Raw genomic sequence first — 27,652 nt, forward strand, 5'->3', positions numbered from 1 at the left:
TTCTCCTTGAATTTACGGTAATCTCTACAGACCAAAAAAAGAGCTTTTATTGGTTTTATGTCAATGTCCAATTTCTCTAAACAACAGGACTTTTTTGTTTCCTTCCATTAATAGCCTTCCCTCTTTTCCTGTTTCCCCAGAAGTTTTGATTTTTCCCTTTTCTCTTGCTTGTGTTTGGGAAATTTTGGAAAAATGTCAGCATTACCCCAGCACTGACACAATCACAGCAGACAACTTTTTGGCTTCTATCATTTCAGTATTGTGTTTATCCATTCACTTTAGCAGAGTACACAACACCATGAGACACTTGTAAGGCATTAATAATCAGTCCTCCAGAGGCACTTCCCCTGCCTCTAAACTTTCTGTCTAATCTTTACTATCTTTATTCACAGAACCACAGTATTCACCTTTTCCTAACTAATGACAGTTTGTAACCGCAATAAACTTGTACTTCAGTGACAGGAGGCACCAGAATTCCCTGAATTCAAAACATACACCTGCAAACATAGGAGGGCCAAAGCGAGTACCATTTCTCTGTTGCCAGGAACCTCCGTTCAGGTCTGAGAGCAAATATGTTTACGGATATACAAAGATAATGCAAAGAGGCCCAATCTGCACCCTGTTTCACATCTGTCTCAGGAAGCTCTGCAGTCTGCAACGAGCCCCTGCACCAGCCCATGCAAAAGTTACAAGCGGTAGGTCAAGAGGAAACAGCCTCAAGTTGCACTAGGGAAGGTTTAGATTGGATATTAGGAAAAATTTGTTCACTGAAAGCGTTACCAAACATTGGAACAGGCTGCCCAGGGAAGTGGTTGAATCACCATCCCTGGAGGTATTTAAAAGATGGGTAGATATAATGCTTAGCAATACAGTTTAGTGATGGCTTTGTCAGTGTTAAGTTCATGGTTGGACTTGATGATCTTAAAGGTGCCTTCCAACCTAGATGATTCTATGCTGAGGCTGTGCAGTGACAACGTTTCTGTCATTACCCCTGCGTGGGGCAGGAACACTGCTGCCTCGCAACTGCATGACTAGGGTATATTTTAAAAAAAGATATGAAAAAATACAATTTTTGTCAACGCAACATCTAAACGGCCAAGGAACAAGGCGTGGGTAACTCCGTGCCTCTTTCCAAAGGGGAAAAACCCGTTTTGACTCCCTTCGCACGGAGCAGGTGGAACCCAAGGCACTACTATTATTCCTGGAGGTGTTTAACCAGCCCGGGCCACCTGGGGCCTCCCCACGCCCGGGCGGGGCAGCGCGGCTCGGCCCGCCGGGGCCGGGAGGTGCGGGCGCTCGCCGCTGTGCACTCCCGGATCTGTGAGGGACTTCGAGGCCGAGGTCGTTAAAAATTATAATAAATATTAGATCAGGAAAACACACCGCAAGTTCTCTGAGGTAAACAAGCGCCCCGCTTCGGCAGGCGGTGACAGCGGGGCTGAGAGCCCCCGTGTCCCTCCCCGCAGCCCGACCCCCACCAGGCCCGCCCCCGCCACTACCGACCCCACTCCCCCGGGCAAACGCCATCGCTACCTTCCGCCTCCGCCTCTCCGCCCAGCACCCGGCACGGGCGCCCGACGCGCTCCCGTGACGTCAGCACGCTGCAGGCAGCCCAACCAATCCGGAGGTGATGCCGGGAACGGAGGCAGGAAAGGGGGGGGCCGCGCATGCGCCAGGTACAGCGGTGGTGGCGCCTCCGTCGTCAGGGAAGCGGCCGGTGGTGGCGGTAGAGGAGGTGAAGAGCGGATGGGACCGGAGCCCCTGGGAGCGGTGGGACTTGTCGGCTAGGAGCCGCCTCGCCCGTTTGCCACCCCCGGCTGCCCCAGGGGTGCATTGGGACTTGTTTCCCGCCGCCCAGGGCCGCCTTTCGCAAAGCCCGTGGCTCGTCTCCAGAGGGCCCGGTAGTCGGCCGCAGCCGCTGGAGGAGCTCGGTGGGGCTGGTGGGCGGGAGTGAGGGGAGTCAGAGCTGCCCTGGCTGCTCTCAGGGGTGAGGCCTTTAATTTTTGCAGTGTTCTGGTTTGAGGTACAAACCACTACACGCAGCTCAGTGGTGTGCCCGGCCCGGCCCTGTGTGTGCCTCTCCAAGCCCTCGGCCGCTCTGTCTGAGAGCCAGGCAGCACTGCTGGTGAGTTGTCTTGAAGGATCGTTGAGTTCAACCAAGGTGTTGTTTCTTTTTCTTTCAGGTTTTCTCTGCTTACGTCTGTAAGTCAAAGCAGGAGTTGTTCTTGTCACCTCTTCCTTTCAGTGTTTGTAAGAGAACTGAGAAGATGGTGAATGTTCTGAAAGGTGTTCTGATTGAATGGTTAGTAACAGCACTTGTTGTTTCTCATTGTGCCTACCTATTTCTTTGGACCTGGTAATATTCTAAGTAACTCAAGAGCCTAGGTTAAAAAAAAATGAATTTTTGTGAGGAGGAATGTTGCTGAACAAACAGACAAAAGTGCAGCCTTTGTTTGAAGAAAGAGAGAGGCAGTTGTAGGTAATCCTAATTCCAGACTCCTATTTTCTTTTCAAGATATTATTATCCACTTATGCTTAACCATTAGGTGTTCCTTCTTCTTTATATTGCTTACAAATAATGGTAGGGGGTTTTTTTCATTGTTTATGAGGAATGTGTTTCTTTACTGATTCTAGAGGGAGATGAGGTAATCTTTCATCCTTTCTTTCCTGTCTTTTTTTATCAGTTCAAGACTGATGTGTGGCTCTGTTTGTAGATCATACTCGAAAGGAATATGGTTGTAGTTTGGAAAAGTAATCTTTTGATGTATGTGCAGTAAACATGTTTTCATACAATCTGAAGTCTGTAGACTAAGAATCAGATAACTGACTCTAAAGTTAACCTTCAAAGTAAAAGGAAGCATCAGTCAAGTTTTGTGGGGTCATTGCATAGCATTATATGACTTATAAGGTTTCTGCTATACACTTAGATTGTAAACATATTAACAGATTATAAGTGCACAAAAGCAGAAGAACCTTGAACCTCTTGTGATATGTCTGCATGGTGCATATAGCTGTGATCTTGTAGCAGTTAACTTCTGAGCTGACTGGACGTTAGCCAGCTGAGGTCTGGATGTCTGTGTGAGAGCAGTTCAGAGCCTAAACTCTGCTATAACAAAAGGCCCGTTTTCTCAAATTTGGCTCCATGCTAGTACATTCACAAACCTTCTGAAGCACAAGAAATTGCCTGCCTGCAGCTGACTATGTAAAGGTACCCAGAGCAGGATTCTTGGCTCATGAGGCAAGAAGTTCTAAAATCTCAAGCAGTTAGCAAAATACATAATTTTGCACCTTATGTGTTTACTTTATACATACCTAAAGATCTGTGTGGTTTTTTCAGCTCTATGGCCCCATCTCACTTAGTATGAGGGTGGAACTTAATTATTCTTACTGGAAGGGAAGGGAATTTTCTATCTGATAACAAATCCATAGCATTTGTTATGCCATCAGGCATTTTCAACAGCCCCCTGGGAAACTGACCTTTGAGTTGGTTTTGCTAGCTCTTGGTGGTTTGGTTTTGCTTGTTTGTTTTCTCCCCACCTTTGCATAAAGGTAGGCTATGAATGGGCACAAAATTCCATCCTAGGAAAAGATTCAGAATTGCTATAAACGTATCCACTTATTTACACTTTATATACAAGTTTTTTATAACCCAGTTTTCGTAGGATGTTTAAGATACCAAATGGACAGCGAGTGGTAAAAAAGACACTTCTGAATGTGTAAATCATGCAAATAAAACACTGAAATGTTGTGCAGGTCTTTTTTTCTTTTGTCCATACTCTTCCAATAAATAGCTACACTTTTCAGAAGATACCATATCAAAGATTATAATCTTCAAGTACTGTAATGAGCTCAGTGTTTCTGCTGTGACATACGTCTACTGGCACTGGTTACAGTTCTGTATGTTGATTGTGTGAAAACCAGTCTCTGGATACTGCCTAACATGTTGGTCGTACCAGCTAGGACAAAAGCTTGTGCCATCTAGTAATACTAATGTGAGTCACTAAAGTACAGCTGAATGAAACAAGCCAAAAATAAATCTCCCTGCACCCATCCAAAAAGGGGTGTGGAAGAACGCTGGGAACCATGTACTTCTGGTATCTGTTTTTTCTCAACTCTTCTGTTTCTCTTTTCTCTTCTTACATGCCAGAGCACATAAATAATGGCTCTTCTAAAGAAGATGTAGCTTCCAGACTTTCCCGTTCTCCTTTCCTCAAAATTACTTTGTAGTTTGAAAACTCATCTTACTCTAGTTGTGTTTCTGCAGGTTCGAGGCTAATATTAAAGGTTGTCTTTTGAGTTGCTGGGTAGAGAGCAGGGCCAGGGTTTGGTCTCATAGTGGCTCTTCTTGCAGTATATATGCACCTTTTAGGTAAGGGAGAACTGGTCCTTGTACTGCATTTAAATGAGAGAAGATCAACCAAGGAGCTCTTCTAAGATTTACTGTGTGATTAAGAGTTCTTTTTCAGAATTACTACCTTGCCAAAGCAACTATTTTTATAATTTTGAAAGTAGTAGTAGTAGTAGTCCTGAGCTACCTGATTCCAATTTCCTGTACTTCTTGCACATGTTCTTCACTGGTTGTTGCAATCAAATACTAAGTTTTACTGAAGAGCAAGCTTTTCCTGATTTGTAAAAACTAGTATCAGATTAATATTGTCTGAATTCTTCAACAATTCAGTCGATCAAAGTGCTTATATTTTGAAGCCCCTTTATCTAGCTGCTTAGTATAATGCAGCTGTTTCAGTCACCTGTAATTTCCATGCTTCCAAAATGTTTTCTCCTAAGCACTTAAATTTAACGTAGAAGGTGACATCATGAAAAAGAGGAGACTGTTCGGTTATGGCGTGATAAATGTACAATTCATACATGACCACTTCTTTTCTGTGCTATACTACTTTGAGTGAGATCTATGTTCTCCTGGGTTTTGGTTACCCTTAAACAAAAATGTGCTTTAAGAAAACATGTTCTTATGGTGCTATTGCTGAAGATAGAAATGTAAGTTCAAACTTGCCTTATTAAGGGTTTGCGTTTTGGAGTGGGTTTTTTTTAAGCTACTTTAACAGCAGCATAGGGGCACTTATCTGGTAATCAAGCAGTTAGTTCTTCTCATTAGACTTTGTTATCAGTTTATTTTTATGTCTAAAGTAACCCAAGCAATTACTATTGTGAAAGAAACAACTTTTTCAAAAGCTTCATAAACTTTATTAAATTGTGAGCAACTCTTGAAATTAATATTAATTTCCCAAAGAACTTTGGGAGTGTCTTCAAATGGTATTTTTTGTTTGTTTTTAACTATATCTTATTCAGTGAGTGGGATCAGATGTATTTTTGTCTCTGCAGTGACCCAGCAATGAAGCAGTTCCTGCTCTACTTGGATGAGTCAAATGCGTTGGGAAAGAAGTTCATCATACAAGACCTGGATGAAACTCATGTCTTTGTGTTAGCCGAGTTGGTTAACTTCCTCCAGGAGAGAGTGGGCGAGTTAATGGACCAGAACTCTTTTCCTATTACTCAGAAGTAACAAGACTAGGGAAATGAGATTACTGCGAGTTTTGGAATGGTGAATTTCAGTAGCTTGGCTTGTTGCTGTTTTAATAGATACACTGTGGTTAGTAAGTTCTACATGGACATGGCTACTCTAGAAAATGGATCATTTTCATAGGCAAGATACACTTGAATTGGATTTTATTTCTCATTTTGAAAGATTATGGTATCTTTATTAAAATCCTTAAAATGATACACTTGAGGACTTGCCTAGAGAATTTTTCATGCATGCTTTCTGTTTTTCCTTTAGGATTTTTGTTTCGCAAGATGGTATGACCAAAAGATTAAGAGTAGATTTTCTGTGTTGGAATGCTATATGAACTCCTCTGACGTGTTACATTCCTGTGGAATTCATTAAATCTGGTTATAGTGTGACTGATAGAATGTAAGGAATGTCTGTTAAAGTATGATTTCTGCTTGATGGAACATCCCCGTAAGTTGAAGGCATGGTCAGATACTGCTTTAACTTAATGGGGCTTATACACCAAAATGAAAGTTGGTATGAGTTTTCTTTTGGGTTTTTGTTGTTGTCTTTGTTGTTTGTGCTCCCCCCGCCCCCCCTCCAACATTTTAAAAATGCACCATACTGCTTGCCTCCTTTTACTAAGGCTGTGCTTTCTATTTTGTTCTGGGTTTGGGGAGTGGTGAGGTGAATCTAGGATTTTGGAAGGGAAGGGGGTATATAGGCAGATGAGGGCAACAAAATCCATTACCACAAGTCATCATGTTTTAATTGTAACCTGATTACTTGTGTATCAACAATAGCAAATTAAAGGGGTAACATAAATGGGAGACAAATCCTTTAGATATAATTGCTTGTAATTTTTCAACTGAAGCTAATACCTAGTCACAACAAGCTATGTGATCAGGAAGGGGAAATAAAGACTTGATTGCTCTACTTGTGAAGAAGAAAGCCGGTCTTGGTTTTTGGGGTGTTTGGGCTTTTTTTTTTTTCTTAAGTTTAGCTCTTCCTTCCTATTGCACTTTGTGAAGAAAAAGCCTTATAGTTTCACAGGTGTTTTTTTACACTGCATTTGTAATTCACTGTCTCAGGCACTGGCTTATTTAGTAAGTCAGCTAGTGCATGAAGACAAAACCTGTGCAGATTTGTGTCTACAAATATGACAGATACAGATTATGATACAGATTATTCTATGAATACAGAAACAAGAATAACAACATGTATCATCTTTTCTCTTATCCTACTTCCCACTCAAAATAGTCAAATTCATTGGATCTATAAGTAATCATTTATAAATTAAAGACTTCTAGGATATAACTTCAAAGGGAAGCTTGGTTTTCAGAGCTGCTCATGTAGTTCAGGTAGATGCCGTCTTTCTTTGGGAGAAAAATAAGTGTAAATAGAAAGGCTTTTATAAGGAATAATTATCTTTACAGACTCTCCCAACGTTGCTTTTTTTTCTCGTCCAGTAGATACTGGATTAGTTAGGGATTTTGTTTTTTTCTTTTCTCCCCAGGAATAGGGAAGCTTCAGGAGAAAGTTTCATTAGATGTTTTTAATCAAAAAGCTGCCCGAAGAAAGTTCTGCAGAATTGCATATATTCAGGCTCATGTGGATGAGCAAATAGCCCTGTGGAATTCAGCTTCTTCATGTATTTTCTGGTGCTTCTTTCTGACTGTATAGAACAATGGGTTTTGGTCTAAGTTGTTTCATCTCTTTCTTTTACAAGTCGATGCTTCCCCAGTCACATAGAGGTTCCTTACCTCTCTCTTTAGATTGGTCAAACATTGACGTCATAACTGTTAATTTGTGTAAGATTACTGGATGCTTATTTAATGGAGAGACAACCATGGTGTGATAGCTTAATGCAATTTATTTAAATGTCTTATGTCCTTCCTTTGGAATCCTAGTTTACTTTCCATTCAGTTTTGACGAAAGGAAATGATCCCTCACTCTCTCTTCAAATGACAATATTTGAAAAGTCATGTTAGAATAACAGCTGTCAAACTTCTCTATATTTAGGGTGTCTAGTGCTACATTTCTGTGATGATTTTCCTTTTAAGTCTACGATAAAATTCTTGCTGTTCTTGTCTTTTTCTCCTGGTTAATTGTACTCCTGGTGAGACCCCACCTGGAGTACTGTGTCCAGCTCTGGAGCCCCCAACATCAGAAGGACATGGGCCTGTTGGAGCAAGTCTGGAGGAGGGCCACAAAAATCATCAGACGGCTGGAGCACCTCTTCTGTGAAGACAGGCTGAGAGAGTTGTGGTTGTTCAGCCTGGAGAGGGGAAGGCTCTGGGTAGATGTTATTGCGACCTTCCAGTATCTAAAGGGGACCTACAGGAAAGATGGGGATGGACTCTGTATCGGGTAGTGTAGTGATAGGATGAGGGGTAATGGTTTTGAACTGAAAGAGGGGAGATTTATATTAGATATTAGGAAGAAATTCTTTAGTGTGAGGGTGGTGAGACACTGGAACAGGCTGCCCAGAGAAGCTGTGGAGGCCCCGTCTTTGGAAGGGTTCCAGGTTGATGGGGCTTTGAGATCCCTGGTGTAGTGGGAAGTATCCCTACCTATGGCAGGAGGATTGGAACTAGATGACCTTTAAGCACCCTTCCAATGCAAACCTTTCTTTGATTCTATGAAAGCTTTTTGTTTGTTTGTGTTTTTAAATGCATATATTCTGGAGCTTGTATGCTTTTAAGAATACCTATGTATACATATTGCTCAGATGGGAGAAAAGTACATACTAGCTTTAAAAATATCAAGACATTTTAAGATAGTTAACGTTTAAACTTACAGATTTTTAAATCTTTTTGATGGCTTTCATTTAGCTGTGCAATGTTATTGGTTAGTGGATCTCATAATGAAACACTGTGTTAAAAATATCATATTTTTTTAAAGGCCGGAAGCATTTGAGAATAAAAGGTTAAGGAGATCTGTTTAAATATATACATGTTTTGCTAATAGAGTTGATATGGTGAGAACATCAGCTCTCGCTGTTTTGGGGATATTATATGTTAATTTAACACTTCCATCCATAGCTAATAAATTAATCTTTTTTTGCTAGTGTCTAGCATAGAGATTATACTCTGTTCAGGTCCTGTTTGAGCAGCAAAAATAGAGCTTGAATGACAGATTTCGTTGTTTCTTGTTAAAGCAGAAATTTTATCTTGATGGATTTTCACTGCTGAGGGCTGAGCTGGTGCTTGACTTTTTGCTTTCAATCTGAGTTGAAAGTATCTTGTCTACTGGTGGAAGAGCATGGTAGAATAATTGCCTGAAGGATGCTTAGTTGAACTTAATTTCTTATTTGCTATTTATTTATATATACCTAATAGCTCTAAAAAAGCTTGCAAGTTCACTTGTGTTTTGTGATGTAAACAATTGCTCTTTAGTAGTTACTGTAACTTTGAACAGGCTTATAAGTACCACTTTCACTACCACAAATGCAGAAACTAGAGAGTCATATTTGACAGAAAGATGAGCGAGATCTCTAAAGCAAGGTAAGAAAATTTGAACAACGCAAACAATTTATGTTTGTGGAATGTATGTTTGGGGTGGAAACTGAAAATGCAGCTTCCTATTACAATAAAGTAATAGCACCTCATGATTTTTATTGAAAATAACACTTTTTGGTGTTTTGTTTTTTGCTCAAGCCTCAGATTAAGTTTGTTTATTAGTGGTCTTCAGAGAAAAGCTGTGTAATGTGACCATGGTGTACCACAAAAGAAAATAAGCATAAATGCTGTCACATATTTAGATACTTTTAGAATAAGCTAATTCTGGAGGGTGGGTTTTTTTAACGTGGCATGATGAAGGTGACCCAGAGTTAGTATAGATAGGGATTATAATGAATTTCTTTGCTTGTTACCAACACATAAATCCCCTTCTCTCCGGTACAACATTTAGCCCATGGAGGATAATTGTCCAGTGAAGTAAAAGAGGAAATAACCAATGGTCAGTAGAGAGAATGGATGTGATCTCAAGAAAGAAAACTGTTGAAACAAAATAGAGAATGCTTCAGGGAATTGCACCATTTTACCTGAGAGCCAGATTGTGAGTGGATTTGACTTTGTAGCTAAACTGCCAGTGTTGTCTCATAAAAAGGTAGGCATCTGCATCCATTTGGAATGAATGATAGAGTGGATTTTTTGTTTGGGTTTTGGGGTTTTTTTTAGAAATGTAACGAGCTTATAATGATTGTTTTTTGTTCTATGTAGCACAGTGGCAAGAGCTAGATGGCTAGTGTGATGTGGTGTACACAAACTTCTCTAAGAGCTGTTGTACATTAAGAAATCTTATTTTACAGTATTCCCAGAATTGTAGGGTGTATTCAAAAGCATGTCTTCTGATATTTTTTTTTTAATGTGGCATAACAACAGATTTTACTTTTTTTTCCTTCACTTAAATTAACTGCAGGGCCACCTCAAGTACGTGAGAACAAACTAGAGAACATGTACTTTATGCTTTAAACAGGATTGTTTAGTGTGAGCTGAAGTAAAGAGGATTGTATACTGTGAATTGAAGATAATGGTATTTCATGGCGTCATTGAAATGGCTTATTTTAACTTTTACGATGATGATGCCAACTAAGAAAAGCGTCCAATTTCAGTCAGCCCCTAGGTTGAGCTTGGAAAAATAGGGCTCAAAAAACCCCCAACCAAAAGCTAAAAATCTTAATCTGTGTGCATATATATATATTTTAAATAATCAACAAGTCTTTAATCGTATTAGCCAACACAGGCCTGGAGCTATGTTTTGCTCTTCCAATGAGGCAGTAGGCCATTGAGGAAAACAGTAAGCTTTTGTAATAAATCTTTTTGCAGTTCCCAATTCCGCAGCAGATTCTGATCCTTTTCCCATACTGACTCATTGATAATCCCACAAATGATCCTATTAAAGCTGGTGGAGGTTACTGGGAAATAAGACGTTACTCAGCATGTCAGAATTGTGTGTCCATGTTTGTTTTGTAATTCAGAATTTGCCAAGGCTTATATGTGCTGTACAAAATTAAGGATTCAATAAATCGGTGAAGTTCATAATGATGGAAGAAAAATTCTTCCTAATCTAAGTCATTATCTTTGGTTTTATAGCTTAACAACTAATGACAAATTTTAAAAAAATGGGGTCTCTGATAGAAATATGATGTGGAGGAGCTCTTTGTTTTTTTTATGTGGAATAAAAGTAATATTTTACCCATCTTTGTTTCATATAAAAAGATTTTCAGGACTGAAGTCTTAACAATTTGAAGGCAGACCAGTAAGGGGAGCTCTTACCAATTTTTTAAACAACTTCTTAAAAAATTGATGCAGCATGCGCAATGGTGGGTCAGAGACTTATTGTGCTTTGGAACATTAATGTCTTTCTCTCTGGATGTGCTTTCAGCTGAAGATGAACATTCTACTTCAAGGGATCCTTCTAGAAAGATATTTGCAGTAAGAAATTTTCAAATGTAGTATCTTTAGCTTTGAATTTTCTTAGATGTTTAGTTATCCAATGTTTTCTTTCTGTGCTTCTTTCTTTTCCGTTACATTAAAATGTGTCTGAAATGTGGACTTCCCTTCAGATGTTACTGGTAGGTCTGTCTATTTCCACACCACTAGCCTGCTTTAGGAGTTGCTCTGTATTAAGTTACATCACTTTTAGTGAGTGTAAATCACAGGAAGCCACTGCTGATGCAGTCAGAAGTAACTTTTATGAAGGGTTTTTCTCTTTATTGCCTCATCATACAAAATGCGTATGATTGTAGGGTACCTGTTCCTCAGTGCACATGAACCATACTGTATGGAAGACACATACAAGAACTATTCAATCTTACTTTATTTCAGGCTGTACTGGGGATTTCTCCATCTGTATCCCTAGAGTGTTGCTAATAGTACGCAGAAATGAGACATACAGAAAGTTTTTCCCTGATTACCCCCAAAAGTGAGTAGCTTTATTGCTTTAAACCTATATAAATGTAAACAAACAGAAAAACCACAATACCTACCAGTTAAGTTTTAATATGAGGGAGGAAAAAAACCCTTATTACCTAGGACATTAGTGGCTGTATTTTTCATATAGACAGAAAAGTAATTTTCTCTCCTTTGATTGTGTAGCAGTAATAAGCAGATTAACTGCAGAATAGAAATGGACTATAAAATTGCTGTCCAGTGAGCAAATTAAAAAAGTGAAAATTTTACAGTATTATTGTTAGCTTTTAGCTTTCTGTGCTTGAGCAATTCTAGGTGTTGTAACAACAGCAAGTATAAGGTTCCTGAAAGAGATCCTATTTTCCAATTAATATTCTTCTTTTAGCAAAAGAAAAACAGACTCATGGTACCCATGCAGGAATGTTCTTGAACACACCAAAGAAAATCCACTCCACACCAAAACGCTGACAGGTAATTGATTAGCCATAAAACTAGCCCCTCAGGAGAGAAACAGCAAGCAAAATTTCTGGATGACCGTAGATTGAAGGAGTTGGCTGTCAGAGCTGTACAATTGTTCACTTTTCTATTACAGGAAAGATGGACCCAGTTGTAAATTTCAGGATGTGCAGGATGATGGGCACACTCGCAGCTGTGAAGAGATCACTTGTAGATAAGAAAGTATTGCACATTTCTACAATGTTGGCATAGCTGATATACTGTCAGTAGTGAGAGGTAAACATGCTAAGCAAACCTTTACAATCTGTCAGCATTTTGTGTGTTGTGTTCCTGCTGTTTTGAAGCTAGAAGGGTGAGGTAGGATGAAAGAGAAAGAAGGTAGGAAAGAGGGGAAAGAGTATTTTAGGCTTGTAACTAGCATTTCCTGTTAATTCTAAAATCGAACAAGATCACAAGGAGCATAAGGACAAAATTGAGAGAGATTGCACTCAAATGAATTTTAATTTTTTTTATCCAAAAAATGTACTTGCAATTAACTAGAACTTAATTGGTTTACAGAAGGTCCTGCATTTATCATCAGAGTGAACATATCATGAGGACTGTGAGAGCAAATTTTCTTAATGTTATTCCTTTTATTCTGCCTTGTTTCTGTCCTGGATGGACCACTTTTCTGTGTGGAGTGATAGTGTAGTTCTGCTTCCTTTTAATCTCTGGATTCTCCTACATTGGTGACTTTATTGGGTGTAAAATAAGTTTTGTGTGTTTGTGGTATGTTTATCATTAGCTATATAGGTATTCCAGAAGCTAGAGATTCAGTAGTGGTGAGTAACCCTGGAATAACGATAGCCTTCTGTATCATCAACCAACTTGAAATTAAGATATGAAAGAAAAATCTCTCTTCAGCTGTAATATGAAGCATGCTCCCTGTGTTTGACTTTGCTTTTGGTTTAAACTGAGAGTGTCTTTTAATTTTGGGAAAGTTATTAAGTCAGTATAAAACTTAAGAAAAAAGAGGACTGATATCTTAAGGAATATTTGAAATTGATATTGTCAAGCACAGCCATGGTGAGGTCAGTGTGATGGAGGACTGTGACAACTTTTTGCTGCTGGCCAGGTTGCCATTTGGGCACAGGCAGATGCAAACAGCATTTGAGAGGAGCAGGAGAGGGAGGATGAGAAGTAGGTAAAGCTAAGTATCTGAACAAATCTGTCAGGAGGACCAGGGAACCTGAAGTCTTGGAACTAGTGAATGTTTCCCCTTTTGGCTTTGAGTAGCATTTTTTTTTAATCATTTCTGCCTATTTAGTCTGCTGTGTGACAGCAGGAGCCAGAAGGAGCTGTAGGGAGTGGGAAGGAGGCATTCTGAGGGTGTAAAACTACAAAAATAAAAATACATATGAGAATAACTTGTGTGTGCACCAGTAAGTATTGAATGCGATTTTTTTCTAAGTATGATCTCTGGCGCCAAGTGGTTGATCCTTTTTAATGAAGCAGCCATTTAAATACATAAATTGTGTAACAAGTGTTGAGAACATAGACAAAACACCAAGTCATTAGTTCCAGTTTCTTGCAGATGTTGGTAAGAAAATCATTGAAAAGTAATAAATATACAAAGCAAATATTAGCAAAGCAATTAAGGGTTTGTTCTTGCAAATGGAAATTTATTACCAAGTGCAGTGAACTTACTACTTGGAGTTGTTCTGCTAGCTTTCAAGACCTGATCATATGTGATACTAAGCACCACGTTTAACAGGAATGGTTTTGCTTCTGCCTTACTACTAGAGCTGTGAAAATTAGTTCTCTTTGAGAAGGGAAGATGTTAACAACATTATTTTGTTCAGACTATCTCACCACTTATAGTTCAAGTTAAAAGAGTAAGAGAAGTTAAAAGTCTGACATTGCTCTATAATCTTAAGCAGGTAGCTTTCCTTCACCCTAGTGTAGATTTTCCTATCTGTAAAATGGGCATAAGAGTACTTATTTTTCTGCTACTCCTACTGAGCAGAACTGCAGCCTTGCTTTGTATGCTATCTATACAAAATGCACAATGGAAGTCTGTCCTGCTCTCTCTTCCTATTAAAATATAAGTATTCTCTAGTAAAAGTAGATGTTGGGGGTACTTCATAACATACATAGGAAAATATGCATTCAGTTGTAGGAGATCTTATTATGCTAGTATATTAGCTTACATGCATGCATGTTAAATATTGCTGTCAGTCAAAAATTCTTAAGTCTCTTCGTAGGATCACATTCTGGCCTAACCACAATTCTGAGTGACAGGTTAGGAAGGCTCTGTGTATGTGTGTCTATATATTTGTATATGTATATACACGCATATATATGTGTATATATGTATATAAACACACACAAAAACCTACCTGTGTATATGTGTGTGTGCGCATGTGTATATACGCATAGGCAATGTGTATGTATAATCGCCGCAGCTACAGTATGCTGACCTTGTGGGAGAAAGATACTCTTCCTTGCCCAACGATATTTCTTACAATTTAAGGGGGAAAGGGATGCTTTTGCAGTCCTTGCACTGAGTAGCATCTGTAAGCCTCAAGCAGGTGGTGGGGTTCTCAAGGGGGAGCAAACATAGGAAACTGGACTGCTAATAAGGATAACCAGACCTTTCACATCAATAATTTATTTTATGTCCTTCTAAAACTGGGATTAAAATGATCAGTGAGATCACTAATCAGGCATTCATGAAAGTAAGTTTTGGGGTTTTTTTTCTCTTTGTACACAGATCTGCTTTTTATCATTGTATTATATCTTGCTAAAACCGTAAAAAATGCAAAAAAAAATCCGTATATTCATCATATTCTTGCAGTGTATTTTCCTCTATTAAATCTAGATTGAAATAATTTTTTCAGTGGAGTAAAAGGACTTAAATATTTGATTGTGTTCCTTTATAGGACTACCCATAGCAAATGCAGGTATCATGCTGTAATTATGATTTTTTTTTTTTTAAGAATTAACATTTGATTTTGCAACAGTCCTCTATATTTGTTGCATTTTCTACTACAGAGGGTGATAGTACAGAGGATACTTATTTGGGACTCTGGTGATAAACTGTTGTTAGAATTCTGGTACTTAAAACTTTGAGTATTTTGATGGCCTCTCTCTTCCGTATTTTTCAATAATTTTCTATTTTTGTATTTGAATGTTGCCTCCATTGAATTTTTCAAAAAAAGTATTGCTTAAGCTTTGCTGTGCTGTCCTTTTACTTGAACTGCTCATGAGACCACACTTAGAAATGATAAGAGGTTTTGAAGAATATATATATATACACATGACATGGGTCTCTGTAGATTTAAGCTGAAAAAGATAGAAATTTATCTCTCAGCCACTAAAGCACTTGTCTGAAAAGCCTAGGGACCTTGGAAGTATTTCCACCAGCTGCTATTTATCTTAATATTCTAACGTGGGCTGTGCTGAGAAAGTTAGATTAATTGCCTTTTTTATATTATAGACATATTCAAAGGTCTCACTTTGAACTAGGGTTTCATAATGCTAAACTTCTTATGAAATGCATAAAAAGGTGGCCTAGTCTGATGTAGCAAATGAAATAGGTAAAAATTGACTGTGGGGTTTTTTTTTTTAATAGAGTAACATATAGATAGAACCATGTCTGTCTTCCCTGGCCCTTCTCTCTACCCATTTGAAGTTTAATTTATCATTCTTCAATGTAATTGGTTATAACTGTATGCAGGATTCTAGGTGAAGTCTTCACAGTAACAGTGCAATAGTGTTTATATTCCAGACCTCTCTTGAAAAAACAAAACTAATTTGATGCTCCCCCGGGGGTATTAGCCTCCTTCATGATCTCATCAAATTTTGATGCCATATGGATATTATGTTGCTGGCAGGCAGATACAGATTTTTCTCCTCCTCTCTTTCCAGTTGATGCTTTCAGTTTAAAATTAACATTTTTAAGTCCTTCAGTTCATGATTTTGAACTCTGTACTATCATATTTCATCTAATTTTTTTATTAGTCGGCTTCTGTGGGTCATCCATTCTTTTCTGAATGATATATATTCTGGTTCTAGTCTGTATTGTTGATTCTCAAGTTTGTGTCATCAGCAAATTTTATTAGCACGCTCATGTTTTTGTTCTAAGGTCAACTAATAAAAATATTAAAAAGGTCAGTATCATGACTGATTGTTCAGGGACTCCAGTTATAATATATCTTCAGTCTAACTATTTTCTTTGGAGCGTGATCCACTACCATCCTTATTAGTTCTGATCCCTTGCCATCTGTACTAATCCTCATCTCTTCGGTTTAATTAATATCTTGTGTGGCACCATTTGAAATACTAAGTAAAGTTAAGAAAAAAAAACAAACCAAAAACCAACAAAACACAAGAATATATTTTCATTGTTTAGCACATCAGTTATCTGATGAAGAAAAAATGTAAAAGTTGCATTTCTATTCAACTTAGTGTATATTGTCCATACATTTAGTGTATATTGTCCATATTGTACATTTACCAAAGTGTCTTTATTCTTATCTACAAAATGTTTTTCAAATCCTTATGTGCCATTCACACCAGATAGACAACTCTTGAGCTTGCCCTTATTGTTCTCTTTCTTGAATACAAGTATATTGTCTTCTCTTATATGTCATACACTTGGCAGACAATTTAAAAAAAAACAACGTTGCTGCTTTTAATCTGTTAGTTCTTTTGGTATCCTGGGATGATATCTTGTTTTCCATGTTCAGGTTACATTAAGCTCCTTGAAGAAAGGGGGGGGGAAAAAATATATGTGGAAGGTTGGAGCTGCTTCCACAACAAAAACGAGGCAGGAGGATGCTGCAGTGAACAGGTAGTTGACTGGAGGGTTTGGTTAATCATCAGTCAACCTGGCTATTCTCCTCAGCTACTGAGGAAATCCTCGCTTTCTTGGGGAATCTGCCCAGGGAAGCTGACTTGTTTGTCTTTGATGTGTTCCTCTGTGGTGGAGGAAAATTGTGAGGTTAGGTACGTCAAAAGGGAAATGTCTTTTGGAATCAGTTGAGTGTGTAAAGCAAACAAAAATGAGTTAAGTTTGCATGTGGAAAAAGTGTGAGTGAATAGATTTGCATGTAAAAAAAGTGAGCAAGTTTGCATGCAAAACTCTCCAGTGCATTAAAAATGGGATAGTCATTCATGCTGGAAATCCAGATAGAGGTGAAGGAGGAAGATACAATAACGAAGGCATCTACAAGAACAGTTTTCCCCGTGTGACACAAGACCCTTAAGTACCTGTTCTAGTTTAGGTCCTGTGAGTTAGTGTTCCACAAGGTGAACTGTTTATGTCCTTTTTTTACAATGCGTAAGGGCAATTTGCAATTTTTCCTATTTCTTTCAATTTGGGGTATTTTGGTATTTCTCAGCTTCCCTTTCTTTGCTGAAGGACTGAGAGACTGGAGTGAAATAATGACGTAGCTTCATTCGTGTTTTAGGCTTCTTGATTGTTTGTGTAGCAGAAGTAGTTGAGTTGGGAGCCCTTTAAAATCTTCAGATAACTATTTTTATTACTGATTATATTTCATTTTAACAGCTTGTAATGGAAATAAACTGAACTAAAAGGCTAAATTTCAATGCCTTTATACTAATGAATAGTACCACTGATGGACTCAGGGTTCAAAAGAAATCTGTATTTGCTCAAATATAGCAGAATTGCCTATGGCTGGGAGTGGCAGGGACATTTGAGGCATCCATCTAGCACTGCCAGCCAGAGACATTACAGGTTGGGCAACTGAAATTGGAAAATCTTGTCTTCTCGAAACCTGTTAGTATTAATGGACTTTCTATGGTGTTTGGCCTATGTTACTAAGAAATTCATACCAAAATCTTACCCTGAGCTCAGACATCCTTCCACATCCATTCTACTAAACATTGGGAAATCCAACTCAGGAGTTGCAGAGCAGCAATATTGATGCAGTTTTCTGAAAAGTCACTGTCCAGCAACAAAAGAATGCAGTCATGGTCTGACGGAGGCAGCTCTTGTAGGTCATCAAAGCAATGAGAGGTATAAGCAGGATTTCCCTTTCCATCTCTGTTCTAGACTGAAATGGAATCCAATATTTTTTTCTGTTGGCAGTTTAAATAGAATTTAAATGATGCATTTTTCAGAAAGTCGGGGCAAACTTTACATGCAGAGACTTCAGTCCTGCAAATAGTTAGGCATATTAGTTTGTTGAACTCAAAGATATTGACAAGTTTTTATAACAATGAGGCTTGAGTGTGGATTTAACTGCATGCCAGTGTTGAACTCATTTTGCTTACCTGCTAACGATTACACTGAAAGAGGCAAGAACTTTTTTTTTTTTTTGGTAGAAATAGGCTACTTTTCCCTTGGGTAACTCAAGAACTGGTTTTTCGTTTTTATTTTTCTTACTGTAGTTATCTGGACTTACTAGATTTGCATCTTTAAATTAAACTGTCTTTGGGATGAGATAAATTATGAAGAGCTACACCCCCAGAAGAGACTTAAATGCAGCCCTCCCTTCCCCGAGCCCCCTGAATTAAATCAAGGGATTCAAAAGGATCTTAACAATAATGGTTATATTTGATTTTTCAGGTGTGCTTCCCCTTTCTCATGGAGCATATAGAACACTTCTAGGAAGTGATTGTATGATTAAGAAAACAACCACCCTTGACTTAACGTATAAAGAGTATATAGAGAACTATCAGCTCACCAGTTCCAGGAAGATAACACCTGCAGAAATCAGTTTTATTCTTTGCAGTGCTGATGTCACTTGCATTTGGAAGGCAACCAAGTCCTGTGCTTTGTTTTCTGTCCCAACATACCCAAGTTGCATAAATGAGCGTGAACAGAGTGAGCTTGTGAATGGGGAAGAAATCATGAAAAGCGAAATGATGTGGGGAAAAAGAATTTGTGTCTGCAGTGAAAACATTTAATGTGAATGAGTGTGAATATTTTACCTGAAGAGAAAAAAATTGAGGTGTTCTAGTTGGGCAGAGTAAGGAAAGTGAGTTGAAGAAATTGTTTCCTTGTGTTTTGTTTTTGAAATCAAAAATTTCCACATTCAAAAAAAGTTCACGTAGTTGCTTATAGACAACTGGGATTTATCATCTGTTCCCCTGTTGCAAGGTTTATACACAGTCTGAGGTATCTGGTTCTAGTTCCAGGGACTCTTGTGTATCTGTGTGAATTTGATTTTGGAAAATAAATGTGTTATGTTGATAGAATGAGCTGCAGTGATGATAAGAGAGTTCATCTTCCTGTGTATTTTCTTTCAATCCTCAACATGTGCAGGGTGGGTAGGACTCCTCCAAGGTATCACTCACTCATGATCATAGTTTGTAGAGGCTGGTGAAAAACTACTAGACATAGTTTTCTCTTGTGATTATGAACTTGGCTATGGAAAACTTCTAATACAGCTGAGAGAAGGGACTAGTAGGCAGCACTGTTACACTGTGCCACGGGTGGAGAGGATTACAAACCAAGTTATGAGTTTTAGAGATGCGGTTGTGTTTTGAAAAGCTCTGTGATGTTTCTTGCTCTACTACCTAACCTTAATTCTTATGATTGCCTGTAAATTAGGAATTGAGCTAAGGCACAGATGCTGAAGTTAAACACAAGAATTAAGTGGTTTTAACTGTTTTGGATCCTCAAAATTTTCTACTGAAGTAATCCTAATATAATAAACCTCAGCTTGTTGGTAAGGGTGGGGGGTTCGGTTGTTGTTGTCTTTTGCAGGTATCTAGGAGGTAATTCAGGGACTCTGGTCTTCACAGCTCACCAGTTGATAATCAACTGTTGTAACACATCTGGAAATGGAGTTCTAACTCCCTGATGATTTTTTTATTGCACTTTAGCTATAGGACTGTTATTCCACGTTTAGGGATGCCCAATGGTTTAGTCTGGGTAGTGCCACTGAAATTCTTCAGTAAAAAAGCTATCTCCTTTCCAAATGAGAATTATATCAACAGAAGAAATCTATACCTAGCTCTAACACATTATCTCAGGCTTCAGGTTTTCACAGACCTAGAGGTTCCTGTGGCACAGAGTTTGCTATAGGTTGTAAGGTAAATGCCCTATGGAGCTTTGGTGAATAGCATGAAAAATATTTACCTTTTTAGTTTCTGAAATGGTCAGTAAGTTTTGATTACTAAAGCCAGCAGGGGATTAGCCGCCTTACTTCTTGCTCCCCATGTACTATTCTTTAGATGGCTTTTTTAGAGCTGATAGTTACAGTTCGTTCCTGGCTTCCTTAAAGTACTAAGCACTTTGCACTTTTTCTGTTTAGGTATTTCATTGCCCCTTTCTGAAGAAAGGGAATGCGCACTGGATGCGGTACCTGAATACAGCTTCAGAGTTTGTTTGCAATACAAATCCCTTTTTACTGAGGCTCCCCCAGGTTTTATAGCGTTGGTATCTCTGGACTGTGTCCTGAATTGCCAAGTTTGAGGATAAAGGCACTGTTCCCGTAAGACACCCCCTTGATCCGTTATTGTAAGCGTTATTTTCTGCGAGCAAAGGTTATGCTTAGCATGGGGCACTAATCAAGATGGTTAACTTTCACTCGCCGTGGCTTTTGGTTTCTACCAAAAGGCAGGAGCACAGTGGTGCCAGCGCCCGTGATTTTTTGCTGGGAGGAGCCCGAGGCGGGTGATGGGACTTGCAGCCCCGCTGCTGCCACCAACTCCTTTTCCTTCCCGCTGTCGGCCCTGAGCGTGGGAGGGAAAACTCAGCTCCAAGCGCGTCGTTACCCGATAACCTCCGGTACCGTACACAGTCGTGGCTTTGTCGTTCTTCGTTCAGAGGAAGGTAAGGGCCTGAGGGGGTCGGGAGGCGGCCGCCTTGCCTCCCCCCGCCCTCCCCTTCCCGGCTGTTTCCCCTTGTCAAATGAGCCGTTATCACGTCGCGTTACAGTGTCACGCCGTCATGGCGCTGGCCGGGACACACGAACGGTCCGTGGCCTTGCGGGGATGGGGGGGACGGACACGCCGGGGGCTGCCCGCGGCTCAGCAGGGGAGCGTTTGGGGCGCTTCCCTCGCCCGCCGTCTCTGCGTCCCGGCGCTGCGGGAGGGACGGCGGGGGCGGAGCCGGGCCGGGGAAGTGTGGTGGTCACGTGGCGAAGGGGGGGGTCACGTGGTGGGGGAGTCGGGCCCAGCCGCAGCCGCCGCCGCTCCGGTAGCGGTGAGAGACGGAGCCGGGAGGGCGGGCGTGGAGGGAGGGAGGTGCGCGGGGCCGGGGCGGGCGCGGGGAGGGAGCCAGGGCGTGCGAGTGGCCGCCGCCGCGCCCCACCGAGGTGAGTGCGGGGTGGGGGGCGATACGCGGGGCAGGGCCGCAGGGCGGGGGCGCCAGCGCCGGGGGGCGGGATGGCCCGGGCGCTGTGCGGGGCCGCGGGCGGCTCCGGGGACGTTTTCCTTTTGTTCCGGTGGGCAGCGGCGGGCGGGCCGGTAGCGAGGTCCGTTTGTGTGTGTGTGTGTGTCCCGGGGCGCCGCCGGGACGTGCGCGTCCGTTGTGTGCCGCGCGCCGCCTCCTTTCTGTGGCGGTTGCCCCGCGCGCCTGAGGGAGCCCGGGCGGGCTGAGCCTCAGCCGCCGGCTGGCGCCCGTCCCGCTTCCCCCCGTCAGCCTCGAAACCCCGGTCCCTTCCCTCGTACCTGCGGCTCCAGGAGCTCCCAGCGCCGGTGGGGTTCGGGGTGGTCGCCGCCCGCTCCCGGAGGCCGCCGCTCCGCCTCACCGAGCGGCCGGGGTCCGGCAGCGGCCGGCGCTACGGGAGCCCCGGGGGGCGGCGGCGGCGGCAGCGCCGCCTCTGGCATCACCTGTGACCCTGCGCACACTGCCTGTAGCGCTGCGATTATTTTTTTTTCCCCGTGTTTTTCGATTTTCTTTATTTTTTTCCTATATTCCCCCCACGCCCCCGCCTTTCTCGGGGAGACGGTTCGGAAATTTTCCCTGCGATCCGGTGATATTCGCCTAGCGTGTGCAACTCCTTCGCATTCTTTTGTGTTGTGTCTTCACATCATGCCTTTCAATAAATGTCTGCGTTCGAGCACCTTGGCTTCCTAAAGGTTTCCTGAAAAGTGCGGGAATCGTTTACCAATTCGGTACTTAAATTTGACTTCGACGTTAAAACATACAATTAAAACAGCTGTATGGGGTCAGATCAAAGGTCCGTCTAGTTTAGATTCCAGTTTCTGCAAGTGGCAAATAGCAGATGCTTAGGAAACACCATAACAACCGGGTGAGCGTGCTGTGAAGCTTTGGGAAACCAGCCAGGCCTCCAGCAATTTGAGGTTAAGGGACTTCCTGAAGTCAAATGTGATGTTTTGGTATTTAAGGGCCCTTTTTCTTCTGTGATTTAGATACACATGTTTTCAAAAAAGAATGAGACAAAGGCTTGAAAAAAAAACTGGGAAAGGTTTTTCTTTGCCTTTAAAAAAAATAATTGCACTCGTATTATTGTCATAGGCAATTTCATTTTGCCAGGATGAACTGATTCATGAGCAACATACTGTGTTTTAAATAGGTAAGGGGTGTTTGCAACGGGTATTTTCTACACATATGGTAGCTGTAAATAATTGTTTTTAATGTCTGTTTTTACAAATAATTTGCAAAATTTAAGTCTTAAAACCTAAAATAACTGGTTTACTGCATAAAAAATGCAGTATAGTAAGAACTCAGTCAAAATAGTGTTTTGCCGTATTGACAAATATTGACAGCTTTGAAGATGATTATATGACTAAACTGATAACATTTAACTATTTAAGCTTAAAGAGTTAACTTGTATAAAAAGAAGAGGTTTATTAATAGAACAGATTTCTCGTTACATCAAGATTTCTGGTAAAGCTGTTTCAATAATACCATCATAGATTTTTCCATAATAGCAAAATCATTGTGATCCCTGGGGATGCTGGCTATCAACTAGATCCTGCAATCCTAATTCAAGAAGTAGCTTCATGCCAGGAGCTCCTAACCTGATTGCTCTTATAAGGAACATTTGCACGAGTGGGCCTCATTTTTCACAGGCAATGTGAATGTCAAATGAAGTGGAGCTATTTCAAAAAATTGCATATCCCCCCACGCCCCCAGTGGAATTTTATAAGGTCATTATCAGTTTCGTGGGGGCTGAAAGGAGGTAGTTGGTATGTGTGTATATATAGATAGATATTTATAAGGTTAAAAATAGCTTAGAAATCTGACAACTATAACTGTTGTGAATGACTTCTATGGAAAGATGATTTTTTTTTTGTGTGTGTTTGTTACATCACTGCTTCTAACAACAGACTGGAATTTGTTCTATCTAGTCAACAGATGTTTATTCTAAAACCCCTAACATATTTCATTATAAAAACCCTACCCACTTAGAACTATACTGAGGTCATGATGGACAGTTTAAAGTATTCAATATATTTTTCTTCAGTAAGTTCATGAATAGATTTAAATGGTTCTATTGTAAGCTTACACCAAGAAAGCTGTTGCAGTGCAACTTTCCTTAGCTCACTGGATCATTTTTATGACAAAAAATGACTGGTTCAGCTGAACTTTCAAATAAAATTAGTTTTGTTTATAACTAGCCTCTAGGAAAAGTTGTACTCATTTTATGTAATTATTAAGCATACTTATAATACACAGCTTTTAGCAGTACTTTTTATTAGTAGGTCTCAAAGCACCTTGCAAAAGAATTCAGTGTAATTATTCTCTTCTTATCTAAGGGTAATTATTCTCATCTCATCTAGTGCTCATAAAGAGATAATTGTCTGCCTGTGATTGCTGTAAGAAACTCTATAAGAAGGTTTAACAATAAGATCAGATTTTTGATTTAATTTTTTTTACAATAAACCCCCCACAAACTCATGTTTCTGTTTTGTACAGCTTTCTGTTGTAGCATTTTTATTTTGTTTAGTGATACCTGAGGTCATTTCATACTGTGCCTTCCATACCAAAGTTGGAAGCTAAGCCTGTGCTTTAAGTAGAACAGACTTCTCTTCGTGTCAGAAGAGACCTTACTGAAGGCTTAACCAAATTAATTGATGAGTTAGAGAATGATTCGGGACAGTTTCTGTTAAGGTGATCAAAGTAGTAATGGTGCATGTCTCTAGTTCAGTTACCAGGGAGCTTCACTGCTAAGAGAGGTTGTACAGATGTGTCTTGATATTTATGGGGGTGGGTGGGGAAAGGTGGGGGTGTGTGGAGGACTGAGTTACGTGGCCAGCATCCTCATATCTTTTTGGTTTTTCTTCATTTCCACCTTGCAGAACTGGTACAAATGGTATGGAATCTCCCATTTCATTTTTTTGACTGGAACCACAGTTCCAATCACCTTCGGTGTCCCATTTTTGGCATGCATCTGGTAGCAGAACAAACTCTGTAAAGTCCACACCCTTAAATTGTTGTTTTCCAGCTATCTCTATCAGTTGTGGTAAGCAGATGATTATCACTAATTATATAATTGGTGCATTTTAATTAGTTTCGGACTTGAGGAGGTCTTCTACTGGGTTGATTCTTTACAAAATAGGACAGAAAGCCTTTTTTTTTTTAATTCAAGACAATACATTAAAGGGTCGCTTAGGGATAAAATACAAGTTAGGAAGTGTATGAAAGATTTGATAATGGAAGGATTATAATTTGGGAACTATGTAGTATACTATATACTAAATAGTATGGGAACTGCATTCCCAGATAGTGTAATGCTATCCAGAAATATGAGTTCCTATAACTTAAAAGATCTAAGCTGTAAACCTTTTATTAAAGGGGACGAAGGCTTACCTACTGTAATGAAGTGTTTGCCAGTAGTCTTACAGGTGTAGTCAGTGATTTCACTTGATTCTCTGTAGAAACAATGCCTGTTTGTTGTCAGACTAGCAGCTAGACTTCAGTTAGATCTGTGTGGGTTCAAATTATTTGGAAAGAAGGTCCAAGAGGAAATGTTCAGAGAGGTCCAGTTCCAGGAAGTTTTTCTGCCTGTTTCTGTGTTCATTTGTTTTGTTTGATATTTGGTTTGATCCATGCTTTTGTATTTGATCTGTTATTTCTGTGTTGTGTTATTTTTAACTAATGCCTTTGTTTACATCGTTTTACACTACTTAAAAATTTAATATAATTTAAATGGAGTATAATAATAGTTTTCATTTTGTGCTTACACCCATGAAAGACCTTAGTATTATTCAGCTGCATAGCTATCCTTGATAGCTATAATACATCAAAGCTGGTCTGGAGAACCTCCTGCTGGAAAGCTGGGCTGTTTGTGTGGTCTAGAAGTCCTGACTTGTTTATGATTGTTGTCTTCTGCATAGTTTCAGAGCTAGCAGACCCAATGGATAGTCATATGCTTTCATAGTACCCAGTGTTTGAATAGTCTCCAACATCTTGTCTAGTGCAAAGTACTCTTCATGAAGCGTGTACTTGAAGATTAACTCTCCCATTAGAATACAAAGATCTAGAATTTCTCAGTATTAATACATTCTGTCAGTTTTTCCTCTGCTTTATACACGTGATGGAATAGATTCCTCTCCTTTGAAGACACTCTTCTCATTAAATATTTGTTGAAGCAAATACCTTGCAGCTAGACTGATTTCTAAATAAAATCTTCATATATCTCGTTTCACTAGTTTGAATAATTCCAAAGAAAAAGTTGGAAGAAGGCCAAACCCATTCACATAGCCATTTAAAGAAAATTACTGCAAATACTTTACCAATGGTACCTGGCACCATTTAAGCAGATGAGAAACATAGAAGAGAATCATAAATGTTGGACACAATATGAAAGAAAAGAATCTTTCTGCATGTATATTAAGAATACAATAGAAGAGCAATGTTTTTGAAAATAAGTAGCAAATAAAGTTACTGTGAAAAAGCAAAGGTTGGCTGCCTGCTGCGGTTGTGATGGATCGTAATCCACAGGAGGCTCTTTAGTTGGAGAACGACCATAGCTAAGAAAATTCTTAAATTGTGAGAGGGAGAGAGCACTCTCACTTTTACTCTGTTGGGCACCCTGTTCTGTTGGGCGTGCAGACATTACTTGCAATGTTATTACTGCCTGTGCTTGATAAAGAACAGATCTCCCTATTCTAATGTCACGGTGGAATGACTACTAGGAAATCCTTTCAGTTGTAAATAACTAAAAAAAGTACAACACAACCCCAAAGATCTACCTGTCTAAAATCTGAATAAAATACACAAAAGGGAGATTGACTAACACAAATCCTCTCTTGCAGATAATATAGGCTGTGGATAATAGTTAATGTTGTATAAAAATATAAAAAATGTTATTCATAAAGCTATTTTAAGTGTTAAGTAAAACTTGAAAGGGGGATTGAATTCAGCTAAGGGAGAAGGAGGAAGAATTATATATTTGTGGTGTCTTCCCCAGCTCTCATGAGTGATGTAAGTATATTAAGAACTGTTACTATATAAATATCTTGGCTGTCATACAAGTGCCCTACATAGTGTTTCAAAGTGAGGGAATCGAACAGTGTAGGTGTTGAACCATCTTTAGATATTTTACCTTCCTTTTTCCCAGGCACAAAAATACAGACCTAAGAATGGTATATCAGCTCAAACCAAAGGTGTTTCTACATCAATATCTTGTTTTTTAACAGCGAACGATAGCAGATGCCTAGGGAAGAGTATTGTAGGGCGTGCAAATATCTGAGTGTCTGAAGGGAAGTATCACTGGCTTCTAGCAGGATGTAGTTTAGGGCTCTCTAGGCAGATGATTTGGTATTTAATCATTTGGTTTTGAATAGCTGTACGCAATCTCTTTTTGAACCCTCGATAGCTTTAGCATCCACAAGAATCCTATGACAAAAGAATGACAAAGTGTCCATTTTTACTTAAGATGTTGCCAGCTTGAGTTGCAATCCTCCATTCCTTTCATTTTGCAAGGTGTAAAACTCTATTATTTTTAATTTATAAAATTTTATATGAAACTTTTATGGATAAAGTTGACCACTTGCTGTGTACATATAGAATATCAGGCCTTGTGTGCAAACTTTCTCTTATTTACTGAGAATTACAAAAAAGAACTCTTCATAAAATCTTCTCACTTTCAGTAATGTCCGCTTTGTTTATGCTTTGCATTTCTGTTAAAATGGAACTCGAGAACTGCTTATAGCCAATTTTGCTCTTAGCAGTTTGCCTTTTTGTAAAGACTGTGGCGTTCGTATCTGTATATGAATTGCAGCTGTAGAAACATTGTAAGCATAAAAAGCTTGCCTTTGGAAAGTGATTGCCAAGTTTGTGATTGTTTATAAGAATGAATAAAGTTTTGATTAAGATTTTGGTGTGGAGTTTCTGTGGTTGAGAAGCAGAGGACAGGTATTATAACCATATTTATCATATGGTCGTCCAAAAAAAAAAGTAAGACCTTCCTGAATAATTTGGTAACAAAACAGTATGTAAATGAAATGGCTCTTTCCTATGGTCAATACTTGAACTTTCACTTCATCTGTAAAGAAACAGTGATATAAATCAAATGGGTTTGATTTGCCTTTCCAGACTTGGATTGCTCTGGAGACTGCTGAGGGCTTTTCCAGTTTGATATGGATTTATCCCTGGCTTAAATTCCTCCTTCCTCCTTTTGAGTGTTATGGTTTGTTAGCAGATCTTTAAAGGTGTTCGATGCCCAAGGCAACAGATCCTTTATGGTAGTGTGTGTATATATATATTTAATTTTTATTTTTTTTTTAATTTGCCAGAACAGCAAATGCGGCTACAGCTCCCATTGTCCGGGAACTCTTGATGAATTTAATTAGATAAAGCAATGAAAGTGATTGAATTCTAGGAGAGAGATTTAAATAAATGTAT

General features: G+C 39.6%; 3 protein-coding genes across 13 annotated transcripts in view; 2 read left to right on the top strand and 1 right to left on the bottom strand.

Moving 5' to 3' along the window:
* Positions 1-21,524, bottom strand: part of SERAC1 (serine active site containing 1) — a 46,007-nt gene extending 24,483 nt beyond the window's left edge. The window contains exon 1 of one of the 6 annotated variants that reach the window (XM_074580513.1): positions 21,505-21,524. The gene's annotated coding sequence lies outside the window, so the exon portion shown is untranslated. Of the gene's footprint in view, positions 1-1,503; positions 1,618-21,504 lie in introns of those variants that run through there. The other 5 variants (XM_074580511.1, XM_074580514.1, XM_074580509.1 and 2 more) reach the window with 5 other exon arrangements.
* On the top strand, positions 1,617-5,744 carry GTF2H5 (general transcription factor IIH subunit 5). 2 transcript variants are annotated; one of them, XM_074580515.1, is made up of 3 exons: positions 1,617-1,735; positions 2,184-2,302; positions 5,341-5,744. In XM_074580515.1, exons 1-3 carry the CDS (start codon positions 1,631-1,633, stop codon positions 5,519-5,521), a joined length of 405 nt encoding a protein of 134 aa, XP_074436616.1. In that variant the 5' UTR covers positions 1,617-1,630; the 3' UTR covers positions 5,522-5,744. The 2 variants fall into 2 exon arrangements, with proteins under 2 accessions (XP_074436616.1, XP_074436617.1); XM_074580516.1 differs by having other exon boundaries at positions 1,685-1,770.
* Positions 1,679-27,652, top strand: part of TULP4 (TUB like protein 4) — a 174,469-nt gene continuing 148,495 nt past the window's right edge. The window contains exons 1-4 of one of the 5 annotated variants that reach the window (XM_074580499.1): positions 7,592-9,616; positions 10,895-11,434; positions 11,807-11,892; positions 12,014-20,665. The gene's annotated coding sequence lies outside the window, so the exon portion shown is untranslated. Of the gene's footprint in view, positions 2,126-7,591; positions 9,617-10,894; positions 11,435-11,806; positions 11,893-12,013; positions 20,666-20,963; positions 21,150-24,102; positions 24,267-27,652 lie in introns of those variants that run through there. The other 4 variants (XM_074580501.1, XM_074580497.1, XM_074580498.1 and 1 more) reach the window with 4 other exon arrangements.

The sequence above is a fragment of the Larus michahellis genome, chromosome 3, assembly GCF_964199755.1.
Source record: "Larus michahellis chromosome 3, bLarMic1.1, whole genome shotgun sequence".
NCBI lineage: Eukaryota > Metazoa > Chordata > Aves > Charadriiformes > Laridae > Larus > Larus michahellis.

Excerpts from the sequence above, each read along its gene's own strand:
- GTF2H5 (XM_074580515.1), top strand. The coding sequence starts at position 1,631 with ATGCCGGGAACGGAGGCAGGAAAGGGGGGGGCCGCGCATGCGCCAGGT. Across the intron at positions 1,736-2,183 it reads CGGTGGTGGCGGTAGAGGAG|GTTTTCTCTGCTTACGTCTG; the intron begins GTGAAGAGCGGA and ends TTTTTCTTTCAG. Across the intron at positions 2,303-5,340 it reads AAAGGTGTTCTGATTGAATG|TGACCCAGCAATGAAGCAGT; the intron begins GTTAGTAACAGC and ends TTGTCTCTGCAG.